A 13,288-nucleotide genomic window follows, 5' to 3' on the forward strand; every position below is an offset into this window, starting at 1 on the left:
AAATAATGGATTATTGACCTGCTACCTGTCCTTCTCTGTACCAACCAATGCAAAAAGGTACTGAACATCTGAAAATATGTAATTGCGCATCCCATGGGCAGACATTTATTGACCTCTAGGATAAAACAAGTGTTGAATCATTCTAAATTTACCAACCTCTTTTTTCGGAAACCACTCCCAACAGTGACACTACCAGCCTTTCCAATGGCTTCTACTTAAAAAGGCCTCCTATCCTCCCTAAATCAACTATCTTTTTTAATTTCTCCCTCAATACCTCTGGTAATGTGTATGCAGATTTTAAATTATTTGCCTTTTTTGCCCCATATACCTCTCCCTGAATAGTAGGGGTGCTGAAAATAATCGTGAAGGACGATGCATCGCGATGCAGCATGAAACGATTCTGCATTGATGCAGTGAAGGGCGCGAATCGATTCATGTATCATCACGTGACCCCGTCTCCAGGACAACTGTAGAGAAAAGCGCGCGGGTACTACCAACCAGGTACACTAGCACAGCGTTTGACGTCACGTCGCCATAAAGCAACGGGGCTTCTAATGGGCGGTCTCTGGAAGTGCCGCAGCAGTAGGAGGACTGGTGCCGTGACTGCCTGAGTGATGGTGACGACTCAGAGTACACACGGCGGGCTCATTTTTATTTTGTGGGAGACGGAGTCCTATGGTGAGAAACTTAGTAAAGCAGAATACATTTTGCCTGTGAGCACCACTTATCTTAATTTCTACTAGAAAAACCCTCATTATCGCATATCTGTGAAATCACAGGCCCCTCTAGATGTTTTTTCAAAATGCTCATGAACATTATTGTGCTTTATTTTCATTTGTATTTATTTATGAAACTCCATATCACATGGATTGGTCATGAAATGATTGGTCAGGTCGGTCACAACACACACACACACACACAGACTGTGTGACACACATTAGTCAGTCACATACTACTGCATGATTACAAATTTTCCTACAAAGTTTTGACCACATCTGCAAATATTGAAAATATACACTATACTTAAATAATACTATATGCAATTCATGTGCTCTGTTAGGGAGTATAAAAGGTACCAATCCGAACCCAATCCCTGTGTTATTTATAACAAGGCTAAGGCTGCATTTTTTTAAAACATACTAAAGGCCATAAAACCCCCATTTGTGATGCAAAAGAAAGTGCATGCAATTTTAAACAACTTTCCAATTTACTTCTATATCTAATTTACTTATCCTTTGTTGAAATGCCTCTTGTAAATTGCTATTTCATCAACAAACAATATCTGAAGTATGAAGCAAATTAAACAATAGAAGTAATGTTGTTAAAATTGTATTCTCTATCTGAATCATGAAAAAAAAAATTTGGGGTTTCATGTCCCTTTAAGTGTGTAATATTACGTGTCTACTACTATTAGTAGTACTACGAGGACACAGTAATACATGATTACACACTTAAAGGACACAAAACCCAAACATTTTCTTTCTAGGTAGTCTACTTGTAAAAGTAGCCCCTAAAGGAACAGCAGTTTATCCTGTATTTTTTTTTCCTGCATTGATTTGAGACTGAGGCCCCCATTATCAAAGTCTGGCGGACCTGATCCGACAGCTGCGGATCAGGTCCCGCCAGACCTCGCTAAATACGGAGAGCAATACGCTCTCCGTATTCAGCATTTCACCAGCAGCTCACAAGAGCTGCTGGTGCAACGCCGCCCCCTGCAGAATGGCGGCCAATCGGCCGCCAGCAGGGGGGTGTCAATCAACCCGATCGTACTCGATCGGGTTTGAATTGCGGCGATGTCTGTCCGCCTGCTCAGAGCAGGCATACAGGTTATGGAGCAGCGGTCTTTGTGACAGCTGCTTCATAACTGCTGTTTCTGGCGAGTCTGAAGACTAACTGCATCAACACAATTGTAGTGTTTTTTTTATTATGTTGTGGTGTTCCAGACACCTATACCGTTACAATACCTACCAGTCCAGAAACCTAACCAAGCCCCCCATGCCAAATGCCAAGTGTCCCTGCAATTTGTTTTCAAATGTTGGCAAGTTGAAGTTACTAATGTAATGTACTAAATTTAAATATCTATGTTGATTTTACATTTGCGGCTTGACATTTGACAACTTAGTGTTTTGTTTTTTTAACACTGACAGAGTTCGACGTTGACATCATCCGTCACATATGTATGTCATGATAAACGACAGAAGGAGACCAAAAAGAGAGATAAATCATGCACCTAGCATTTTAAAAGCAAACCTCTGGCACTATTTTGGATTTTATGAACATACTGGAAAGCACAAATTGGACAAGACACACGCGGTGTTTGTAAAGCCCTGTCACACAAAAATTAAATACCTAGGGAATACTACTAACTTGAGAAATCAAGTTAGCCGTTTTCACTCTGAGATGCTAACACTTGCCGCCAGGTGCCAAGGAAATAACAAGCCTAGCTCAGCCAAGAATTGATGCGATGCTGTCAACTTTGCCGCCCCAACTCTGAAAAAGGGAAGAGAATAAACCAAAGCTGTGGCAACTTTCATAGCGAAGGGCCCTACGGCCTTACTCTGTTGTGGAAAACCTCGGGTTTCGCAACCCTGTTGAAGATACTAGAGCCACGTTACTAAGCTCCCGTCACGCAAGTCAACTTTACAGAAACATTATACCCTGCACTCTACCACGAAACAAAGCTCAGGTAATTTGCATCAATGAGCCAAGCCAGTCGAGTCGCAATAACGTGTGATTCATGGACTTCAGTCGACGACGGAGTCTTATGTTACAGTAAACTGCACATTACGTTAGCAAGGACTGGCAGATCTTTTCGCATGTGCTGCAAACGAGAGCAAGATTAAATACTGTTTTTGTCTGCTGTGTTCAGACTTTGCACATGAGAATGAGTGTCCTTTTTTGATCTAATAAAATAAAAAAAATTCTTTTTGACTGCCTTGAATTTTTTTGCTGAAAACTTTAAATCATTGGCATAATTAGGGAACTAATTGTGATGCATTGTGATGCATCGTGATGCATCATGATGGCATCGTAGAATTGAATCGTGACATTGATAATCGTAATCGAATCGTGGAACCAGTGAAGATGCGCACCCCTACTGATAGGCACCTTAAACCAAATTCAAAACCTTCCTTTTAACATCCCCCTGTCCTTGACAATATGATATCCTTCCATACCTTCAAAATCTTAGTTACTTTTCAATGGGATTCTGGCCAAACCCCCTGCCCCACCCCCCTTGAAATCCACCTGAGCCCTGAAAGGAATTATTCTTACCCCCTTCTTTTCTTCTACAATCCAAACTGGGGTGATTACCTGTGCAGTGTTTATAAATATGTTTGTACTTACAAGATAATCCCCCCTGTCACTAGAGCTTGCCGTTAAACGCCCTCAACATTCCTTCACCTCATATTTATTCCCCCCTTAGCAATAAAACGGATTCTGCTCTTCTGCTAATTTAACTAAACATGACCATGTCAATGATTTTTACCCCAAAAAATCCTTTCTGCCCTTTTCCACCCGTGGCCACGCTACCTCTCTTGAATTCCCCCATAGCTTGTAAAACAATACGCAATTAAATGCAAATACCGCATCATACCTTTTATTTGCTCTGGATAGCAATCCAAAAAACATCCAGAAAACATCAGAGTACACTGCAAACCCTTTAAACCCAGTCCACAAATGAAATCTTTTTCCTAGCCTTAGCGCCTTCTCCCCTTGACTTAGTGGCAATTCAAACTTTGTTCAGCACTCAAGCAGGTATATAAGGTGTGCAAGCTGTCAGGGTATACACCAAATTCCCCTAACAAATATCCATGAGCAAACAATGCAGTAACACCACCAATTCTTGTTAAAGTTTATTGAAACAAAGAAATATATCGTTTGGTCCAATAAACCTTTAAGAAGAATTGGTGGTGCTGCTGCATTCTTTGCTCTTGACTTAGTGGCAACAGCTTCCCTAGCTAATACTAAAAAAAGTCAAGGAACTTTCCTTTCTGAGCTTTCTGCACTATTTTCCTTTTAAATGTGAAAGAGAGTGGTTACCGATTTACTCTATAACATTATCCCCCTCACTTTCCTCTGAATCAGAGGCGTTTTTGACCCCCCACTGTGCCCCTACTTTGTTCATATTTGGGCCTTTAACAACATAAGAGTCAACCTGCCAACTAGAACTATCCGGATGAGATAACGATACTACATTTCTTACCTTTCTTATGTACTACGGCTCCACAAATTGAAAGTTCCACCCTAGGCCTCACTTTGCTCGGACTGGGTTGTTTCTGCTGGCTCTCTGTTCCTTGATCTTGTTGCTCCTCTGTTGACTGCTCCCTCCGCCCTTTCCCCAGCCGTGATTCCGAATGAAACCTCCTTTCCAGCCTGTGGATAATATATGTTAGTCATACTCATATGGTTACCAGCATTTAACGGCACATTTATTAGATGAATCATTAACTCTCATATTTAAGTGCCCGTCGCTGACCTTTAAAAATGTAGCATTCCTTTGAGTGTTTGTTATTTGGACAAAGGACTGCTGGGTATATTATTGGCCCCCATGAACATATCCCCCTACCCGCACTATCTCTGTGGCAATGCCTACCCTGATGCCCTGAAAAAATATTTGGGATAGCAGAATCTCCTATCTGAGCCATAACGAGGACAATATCACCTCACCCACACATAGATTTTTATCATTATAGGCTCGGGGCATCGTGATCAACTATCGCTAGGGACCTACAATTCTGAGGGCCCCCTTCTGGTTCCCCTTGTCCCCTATCCTAGCTTTGACCCCGCTCACTGAAAAACCCCCCGTCTACCACATAGGTACGGATTTGATACTCTTTATAGGAACTCCCTTCGCCCAGCCTAAGCATACCCCGGAGGAATGGATGCCCTCCTTGATCGAACATACGGACCCAACGCTGATCTATCTGAAGCTGACCGCGCCTCCCCACAAGAGGGGAATTAAAAGCCGATGACAACAGGGCCCGCCCCTGACCTGGGGGAATATCCGGTGAAGACAAGTCCTGCTCAGAAACAACTCAGTGGATAGGAGGGGGAGCTGGGGATTGGACAGAGTTAGATCCCGAAGACCCCAGCATAGAATGCGGACTAAAGGAAGATAAAGGGGGGGGGCAGAAAGGGGGTGAAAGGGCCCAACACTTACCTCTGTGACAGCCTGCACCGCACTCCCTAGCCTTTCAGGAAAGACAGTTCCCTGTGACTCCATGCCTCTAACTCCTACAGTGTCCTTTTTCTCTTCTTGGCCTTCTTCTCCTCTCGCACTGAGCTGCCCGTCCACAAATTCTCGCCGTCCAGATACTTCTTAGGGATTCTTCTGCTTCTAGAAGTCATCCTGAGTAAGTGTCCACTGTTCAGCTGAAACGACCTAGAAGCAAAAAAGGACAAAATTATTTTCTGAACAATATCTGTGTGCAGCCTGTTACCCTGTTTCCCACAGCCATGTCGCACACATACACTCACCTGTGCCGTGTCCCTCAGACATAATCACACACATACGAATCACCTGTAACCTATATTGTCACATATTTCCTGCTCTGCAGCTTCTGGCATATTTCTTAGCCACTTATCTTCTGTTTGTTCCATGTTCAATGAAATCTTAGTATCATTTCAATTAAACTAATAATAAAAAAACAACCACAATCTAAAGAATCACTATTTACAGGGGCAATGGTCTTCTTTTAAATAACTTAAGATGAAAATAAATGTTAAACAAGAATTGTGTAATTTAATTGAAACAAAACCTGAGTGTAGATCACTAGCAGTCACATCTGGAAGAAAATTCAATGTAGTGACAAACATATCAGTAAGCACAGCATGTGCCATGTAGTAAAGCAAGTTAGCTGGGATTTAGTGGACTTTTGCAAATACACCCACTGTAGCCACACCAAGAATTTCTATGTTTTTTTATAATGAACAAAAGTTTTTATTGAGTTTTACAGTGCATAATTTACATTTGACAAAGAATTCCATCTCTGCTAAATTTTAAGTCAGTTGAACATGGGTACACATACCTCATATACAAAAGCACAAATTAAGCATAATATATTATTATCAGTAATAACCTTTCAAAACCCTGTGGAGGAGGGGGACCCAGCCAGTAAGAAGACCCACTGGTGCCTATCTATCACCCCCCCCCTGTCCCGGGGAGACTGGACTTCATCCAAAGGGGAGGGGAAGGGTAATGGGATGTGTGACCCACCCAGACAAGCTGGGCAGGAGCGGGAGAAGGCAGGGGGGCACCCACTTCAATAACTCTTTTGGTTTTAGTCAGGTGTTCTGAATCTTTGCTGTCTTATTTCTATTTTCTAGCTTCGGAGTACATTATCCAGGGTTCCCATATCCTCAAAAATTGCTCCCTTATTGTCTAGTATGTCGGCAGAAGCACTACTCATCTGATAGTAGAAATCAATCTTATTCTTGATTAACAAAAATGATGGCACCGATGTCTTCCATGTATCTAGCTATAGTTTAGTTTAAGTTATCGTACAGATAAGTGCTATAATTTATTAACTCTTGAATTCAGACCTGGTAGGGGTTCATGTAGCAGTGCTCTGAGTAGGGATAAATTAATTTGTCTCTTCCAAAATTTCACTCAGAAGAGATGACGTTTGGGACCATATTATTAATTTACATGACAACACATGCCACCACATATGGGAGTATGTCCCTCTTCTCATTGCAACCTCTGTAAACAATTTGTGTTAGCCTGAATCTTATGTATTCTGGAGGGGTGAAAGTCATCGGAATGTCACTTTTATGAAATTTTCTTTTAAATGGGCACATATCGAAAAAGAAGTGCCAGACCATAAGAGTGTCACACCACTTTTCTGCTGACCAGGTGAAATTTAATTCAGACTCCCATTTTATCAAGAATGGTAATTTATTTAACTTAGGAGGTGTATTGAATTGAATATAAAGGTCGGAAGATTGCTCCTCTAATCCCTACTGGTGGCCAAGCACAACCTCTCTACATAAGAACTAGCAGACATCTTATCGTTACCTAAAACTTCAGCTACCCTGGCTCTCAAACTGAAGGTAGTGAAACCAACTGGCAACCCCCAACCTTTTGAGTTCAGCATACTGATGGAAAGTTATAACCTTAGTCCCCTCAAGAGCATCTGCAATTCGATATAGTCCCTTGTTTGTCCCATTTCTCCTGTGTATCTTGGTCATAACTAGTGGATAACGTTACCAGCGGGGTCGCTTTCGATCCCCCTCCTGAAGCAAGGGGGTATTTGGTTGTCAGGTGTCCCACCATTATCAATGGTATGTGCTATGGTGATAAAGGATCTCCAATTAGTGGGTCTATCTTTTTTTTTTAAGACCCACAAGAGTTTATACAATAGGGTATGTCTTCATCATGTCTGATTCTATCTGTACCCATTGGATTTTATCTAAATGATTTATGCCCACAGGGTGGATTGTGCCATTCTAGCCGTGTATAATAGGATGTTAAATCCGCAGCCCCATCCCTACTCCCCACCTTATGTCTACTAAGGGTTTGTTTGTTTACTCCTAGATCTTTGGTATTTCCATATAAAAGCTATTAAGTCTTTTTGTATTTTCTGTAGTGTTGAGGTGGGTACATTTATAGGTTAATGACCGAAAAGATACTAGAATTTTAGCAGAACTGTCCCATCTGACCGAAGTCAATCGTGCCATATAGGGAGATATTAAGCTTTGTTCCATCTGGATAGTAAATTTTTAATGTGGCGTGAACAAAGGTATGTAGGTTTAGTTTATATAGATGATCCAGATTGCTTGGAATGTTAATGCCCAGGTATTTCATACCCCTGTCAGACCAAGTAAAGTCAAAATTCAGTGTTAAAAGTTTTTTAGTGTGTTCTGGAAGATGTACACTAATAGCCTCACACTTATCATATGTAATCTTGTAACCCGAGAATTGGCAAATTTGCCAATAGTCGAGTATATTAGGGGGAGAGAGATCATAGGTTTAGTGACCCAGAGCAGAATAACATCATCTGCAAACAGGCTGATCTTATGTTCCTGGTCTTGTATTTCTAATGCCTGGTAATATCTACGTTTTGCCTGATGCTGGCCTGCCTAATGGTTCGATGCACAGTGCAAATAGTAGTGGTGATAAAGGGCCAGCCCTGCCTGGTTCCATTAAGAATTGTTATAGATGAAGACTTATACCCAGCCCTATTTTATAAAGGCAGAAGGGTTAGAATATATTGTAGAAATAGCGCACAAAAATTTCCCGTAAAGCCCATATGTTTTAATACTAGTCCAATAGCCCAGCTTACACCTTACACGGTCAAATGCCTTCCTCTTGCATCCAGGGAAAGAAAACAGAGAAGGCACAGCCTGCTTGGATGAGTAATCTAGAGATCTATTACCTTCCGAATGTTATCTGGAGCCTCCCTGTTGCGAATAAATCCCACCTGGTCCTGATGGACAAGTTTTGGGAGAGTATCATTTAGCCTGACTGCCAGGATTTTTGGTAAACAATTTAATGTCTAAGTTAATTAACGAGATAGGTCTGTAATTTTTACAAAAGTTGCTGATGCATTTCCAGGTTTAGGCAACACTGATATACGAGCCTGCTAGAAGTTCCTTAGGGATCTCTCCACCTCTAGCATATGGTTAAATATTGTAACTAAGATGGGGCTAATATCTTGGCATAAGTGTTTTATAAAAAATACCCGAGTATCCATCAGGACCAGGTGCCTTTCCAATCTTTAGACTACGGATTGCTTGTTTCACTTCTTGAGTAGTTATCCCTCGCGCGTACAACTTATCTAAGTCTCCCCTCCTCAATTTTAGGTAGTTTTCAGGCCTGCAAAAAATTATTGGTATCTATAGGCTAAATCAAGTGGGTACCTTGTGTCGGTATAGTGTATAGTTTTTGATAATTATTGGGCCAAAAGTATTCGCACTCGATCTGCGGGTGATTAGAAACCTGTCCCATTCGATGTTTGAATTTGTGGGACAGAAGTTGATCCTAGATATTTCTTTTAATTTAAAAGCCAACATCTTGTCTGGTTTATTAGCTTGTATAAAATATTGAGCATCCCCAAGTTTCAAGGATCTGGTTGCCCTCGCTTGTCAGCAACTTATCTAGTGAATATTTTCTGTCCTTTCAACAATCTGAGTGTCCCTGTCATCTTGTGTTAAATGATGTTGGGATTGCAGATTCTGTATATCTTGTTTTAAGTGCTCAATCTGTGCTACATAACCCCTATTCTGCTTATTGGATTCTTTTATCAAGATGCCTCTCGCAAAGGCCTTTAGTGCCCCCCATATATGCATAGGATTAGTCACTGAGTCATGTTTGTCCTCTAAAAAGTGTGCTATTCCTGTCTGAAAACTTGTGTGAAAACTTTGTCTCTAAATAAAGTTGGATTTTTGTCCAGCTTCTGCCCTGTAAGGTCAATCAAGCCAGATATTCTTGTCAACACCTATATTATGGGTCTGACCATGTGCAGGCCAAAATATCCGAAGCCATTATCAAAGGTAGTCATGATCTGGCTAAGTAGAATATAATCAATTCTAGAATACCCACTTTGTGTACACTAGAGTAAAATGAGTAATCTCTGGTTTTCCGGGTTGATGTATCTCCAGCTGTCCACCAAATTATGATCTAATAGAAAGTCATACATGAGTTTTTAGAGTTTTGGGAAGAAGGTTTGGTCGTGGGATTGATGATTTATCTAATTCTGAATTAAGTTACCAAATTAAAATCCTCCCCCTATGATTAGCCTTGATTTCTTCCAAGTAGTAAGCAATTTACCTATCTTAGACATAAAAAGGGCTTGAGACTCATTGGGAGCATATATGTTGCCAAGAATTACATGTGAGTCATGTTATCTCTGCCCCTTAACAATAATAAATCTGCCCCCCCCCCGACTTATCTATTATTACCTCATCCTCTTTGAAATTTAGGTCTGAGTGATTAAGATGGACACTCCGCATTTTTTAGATTGGCATGTGGCATGGAATGGGAGGGGAAACCCTCTATCCCCAATACTTCGGGGTTTTCACTTTTGTAAAATTGGGTTTCCTGTAATAAGATTATGTGGGCCTTCAGGGATTTATATGTGTCTAGAGCCTTACGTCTCTTAACATTTGAGTGTAACCCTCTAACATTGTGAGAGACATATATTTATAGACATTTCTTAGTCATGTGAAAGATGTTCTTATTACACATGTGAAAGACTCACCAAACTGCAGTACGGCTGGGTCTCCCTCCCCCGGCAAATACAGATCTATCAGCCACTTTTTTGCAATGTACGTGAAGCATAGGGTTTACCCTGCTTGTAGTGCACAAGTAGTCCGAGGTGGAAAAACATTTGTCAATTAGTTCAAACAACAAGAAAACAAACAACAAAGAACCAGTATTGGTCATAACTAGCAATCGGAATCCTGTAAAGTTAAAGAACAAAACATCATGAAAAATAATAAAGAACATGAAAAACCAATATGAACTTCTGACATATAATATCAGCACATTAGATACATGTCTCAGAAATGTCCAACATTTGAATCATTGGAATGACCCAAATGCATGAGTGAATGATTGAATGAAAGGTGGATCTCTTTCTGACTAATCCTTACTAACTATTTAAACAATGAACACAGGAGTTCTGAGTAGATCTACATCAATTGTGACAAGAATTCTTGAGTTAACCCCCATAAGAAAATCCAATGAGGTCTCTGACTCCCCCGTTTGGGGGACATGAAAGAATACTTATAAGTTGTCTCTTTGACTCAGGTTGGGCTTTCCGAATCATGATTTCTCCTTGGAGTTTTCCCATTTTTGATGAACTGTGTCCAGGTACGGTCAGACGCTTTTCGCTGAGGTTTGGGCGATTGTGCTGGAGGGGGCGTTCCGTCTACCGATGTGAAGTTTTGTTCAAAATAGACTGTCCTTCCTCAACTGTGGCACAGGAAAAAGATGTTTTGTCTACTGTGAAGGACAATCGAAAAGGAAATCCCCATCTATATTTGATTTGGGCATTGGCTAGGGCTGCTACTATTGGTTCTGAATTCTCTCCTTTTCCTCAAAGTAATAGGCGATAAATCAGCAAAAATTTGTATTTTGTGGCCTTCATAGGTGATTTCTTGAACTCCTCGGACAACTTGCATGATTCTATCTTTGATGTGATAATAATGGAGTTTTGTTATAACATACTCTGTGAGCTCCGGAGTTGGAGGCTGTGGTTAGAGCCCGATGGTACTCTGTCCATAAGGAGAAATGATGTCTCCTCATCCGGCAATAACTGTTGGAAGATCTGAGTTACAGTATCAGAGAGATTGTTATATTTTTTCTGGTAAATTGCGTATGCGGATGTGGATCTTGCGCGATCTGTTTTCCAGATCCTCCAGATGATCTTCCAATTTTCTGTATTTGAGGCTTGTTGGGCAAGCTTACTGTGGCCTGTAGTTCCGGGATTTCTTCTACTATTTCATCAACTTATCTCTTATAGCCGAAGTTCCTTTCACCTATGTCTGCGATAATCTTGCTTTAGTTCTGATAAGGCTGATCTCATTTCCTCATGAAACATTTGTTTTATTTGCTTTAAAAGGGCGCCTCGTTTGAGGTATTTGACTTGGGCGGAGACGGAGAGGAATCCGTATATCTTCAATGGTTCCATCTGTTGAGAGGAATCCTAACATAGCTAGTTTCTTTTTCTGTTGTGATTTTGATAAACACTCTTTGACTGACTGCGTACGGCTTTTCATATTGAGGAGCACTGTTAGGGAATGATGTATTAATAGAGAGAAGAGAGAAACAAACAGAAAAACTGAAATTTATTCTGTATAGAACCTGCTTAGTGGTTTTGTAGCTTCTGTTGCATAGAACAATTACACTTTGTTTGCCAATATAGCAGCCCTCACAGAGCCCGAAATTCTTTTTTAGATATCCACCTATATTATTATCTACTCAGTCATGTCCGAAAGGTTCATCCATTAACCAATTTAGGTCCCACATCATGTCTTCCTCTGCAAAAACTTGCAATAGTGGGCGAATTATCTGGACTGATGGAGAGGTCTGAATAGGGTATTGTGTGTCAGGGGCCGGCTAAATATACCCCTCTCTGTATTCCTTGTTGCCCAAAGGGCCTTTAGGCTAGAGGATTGAGAGATCAGCGGAGTGGAGAAAAAGCCCCTGTAAGTACTGTATTAGCCCTATCTGTGGACCATCTGTTAGATGATCGTATGTAGGATGGTAATTATGCTTCACTTTAGTCCAAAATATGAGCAGTTGCAAAAATAAAGCACTCAACCTCCCCAGGGAAAGCTGTCCCTCACAGGACCATCACGGAGAGGGAATCTCTGGATATGACCCACCAGTACTGGGGACTGGCAGGAAAGGGGTGGGAGAGAGTGCTAGTGTCTGCTGTAGATATTTCCTCCAAAACTGTCAATCAGTAGTAGCCAAACAAAGGCAGTTTCTGACCGCCTCCAACTCTCCAGGAACTGATTAATTCAGTGTCTCTCCTTATAGTCTCTAGATGTGTCTGCCTGATAAAGTTGTGGGAGCAAAGTTGCAAATACTCTTTAAATGAAGCCTGAGTGGGGGATGGTAGCTGTGATATTATTGTGCTGCAGCATGGAAACTGCACCTAGTTCAAAGTCCTTTCTCCAACACATTGTAATTAGGATGCTGTGCTGTTATTAATGGCTCTAGCTGCACTAAACCTCTCTGGCCCCCTCAATATATAATGTTCCAACCCCACCTTTTCCACTCCATAAAAAATGCAAAAGGAGAGAAAAGTGGTAATGAAGAAAAAAAAAGAAAAAAAAAAAAGAAGAGAAAAAGTGTCTTTAAAATGGCTAAATCACAATGGGCTTTTTCTCTTTTTTCAATTGAGCAGATCTTCCCTGTATGGAAGGCCCACCTTGGGACACCTCTCCAGTTATTAAAGAGTTATGATGCAGGGTCTTGAATGGTCTCTCCCCCACCCAGCTTTCGGCCAAAATGTGGATAGGCCCAGGGCCCTTTCTCTGCTTTATAAAGTGCCCCTTTCTCTTAGCTTATGATGTCAATTAGCCCCACTAGTGCTTGACCACATCTGTTACACTGACCTTAGGTAGTTTGGTGATCTTTAAAGAACTTTTTTGTGAGGCCTTTCGATCCGGTGCAGGCCGAAGCCGGGGGGTTTCTGGTTTTGTTCTGGTTCTCTCAAAACCGGATTGAGTTCAGTTTTTCCCAATCTTAAAAAAGGCTCCTTGTATTGCATAATCCTCTGCTTGGGGATGTTGCTCCTTATCCTTTTAAGGCTTTATTAGGTCTCAAAAAGCA

At 41.1% G+C, this 13,288-nt stretch overlaps 2 protein-coding genes across 3 annotated transcripts in view; both read right to left on the reverse strand.

Moving 5' to 3' along the window:
* Positions 1-5,348, reverse strand: part of LOC128657080 (gastrula zinc finger protein XlCGF8.2DB-like) — a 39,055-nt gene extending 33,707 nt beyond the window's left edge. For both annotated transcript variants that reach the window (XM_053711318.1, XM_053711319.1), the window contains exons 1-2: positions 5,162-5,348; positions 4,205-4,374 (exon numbers count right to left, since the gene is read on the reverse strand). The gene's annotated coding sequence lies outside the window, so the exon portion shown is untranslated. The remainder of the gene's footprint in view (positions 1-4,204; positions 4,375-5,161) is intronic.
* A 4,850-nt stretch (positions 5,349-10,198) lies between these two features.
* Positions 10,199-13,288, reverse strand: part of LOC128657894 (gastrula zinc finger protein XlCGF66.1-like) — a 32,861-nt gene continuing 29,771 nt past the window's right edge. Inside the window, exon 6 of the mRNA XM_053712322.1 lies at positions 10,199-10,404. Coding sequence (XP_053568297.1) covers positions 10,199-10,404 — 206 coding nt within the window. The remainder of the gene's footprint in view (positions 10,405-13,288) is intronic.

Source organism: Bombina bombina, chromosome 4 (assembly GCF_027579735.1).
Source record: "Bombina bombina isolate aBomBom1 chromosome 4, aBomBom1.pri, whole genome shotgun sequence".
NCBI classification, from domain to species: domain Eukaryota; kingdom Metazoa; phylum Chordata; class Amphibia; order Anura; family Bombinatoridae; genus Bombina; species Bombina bombina.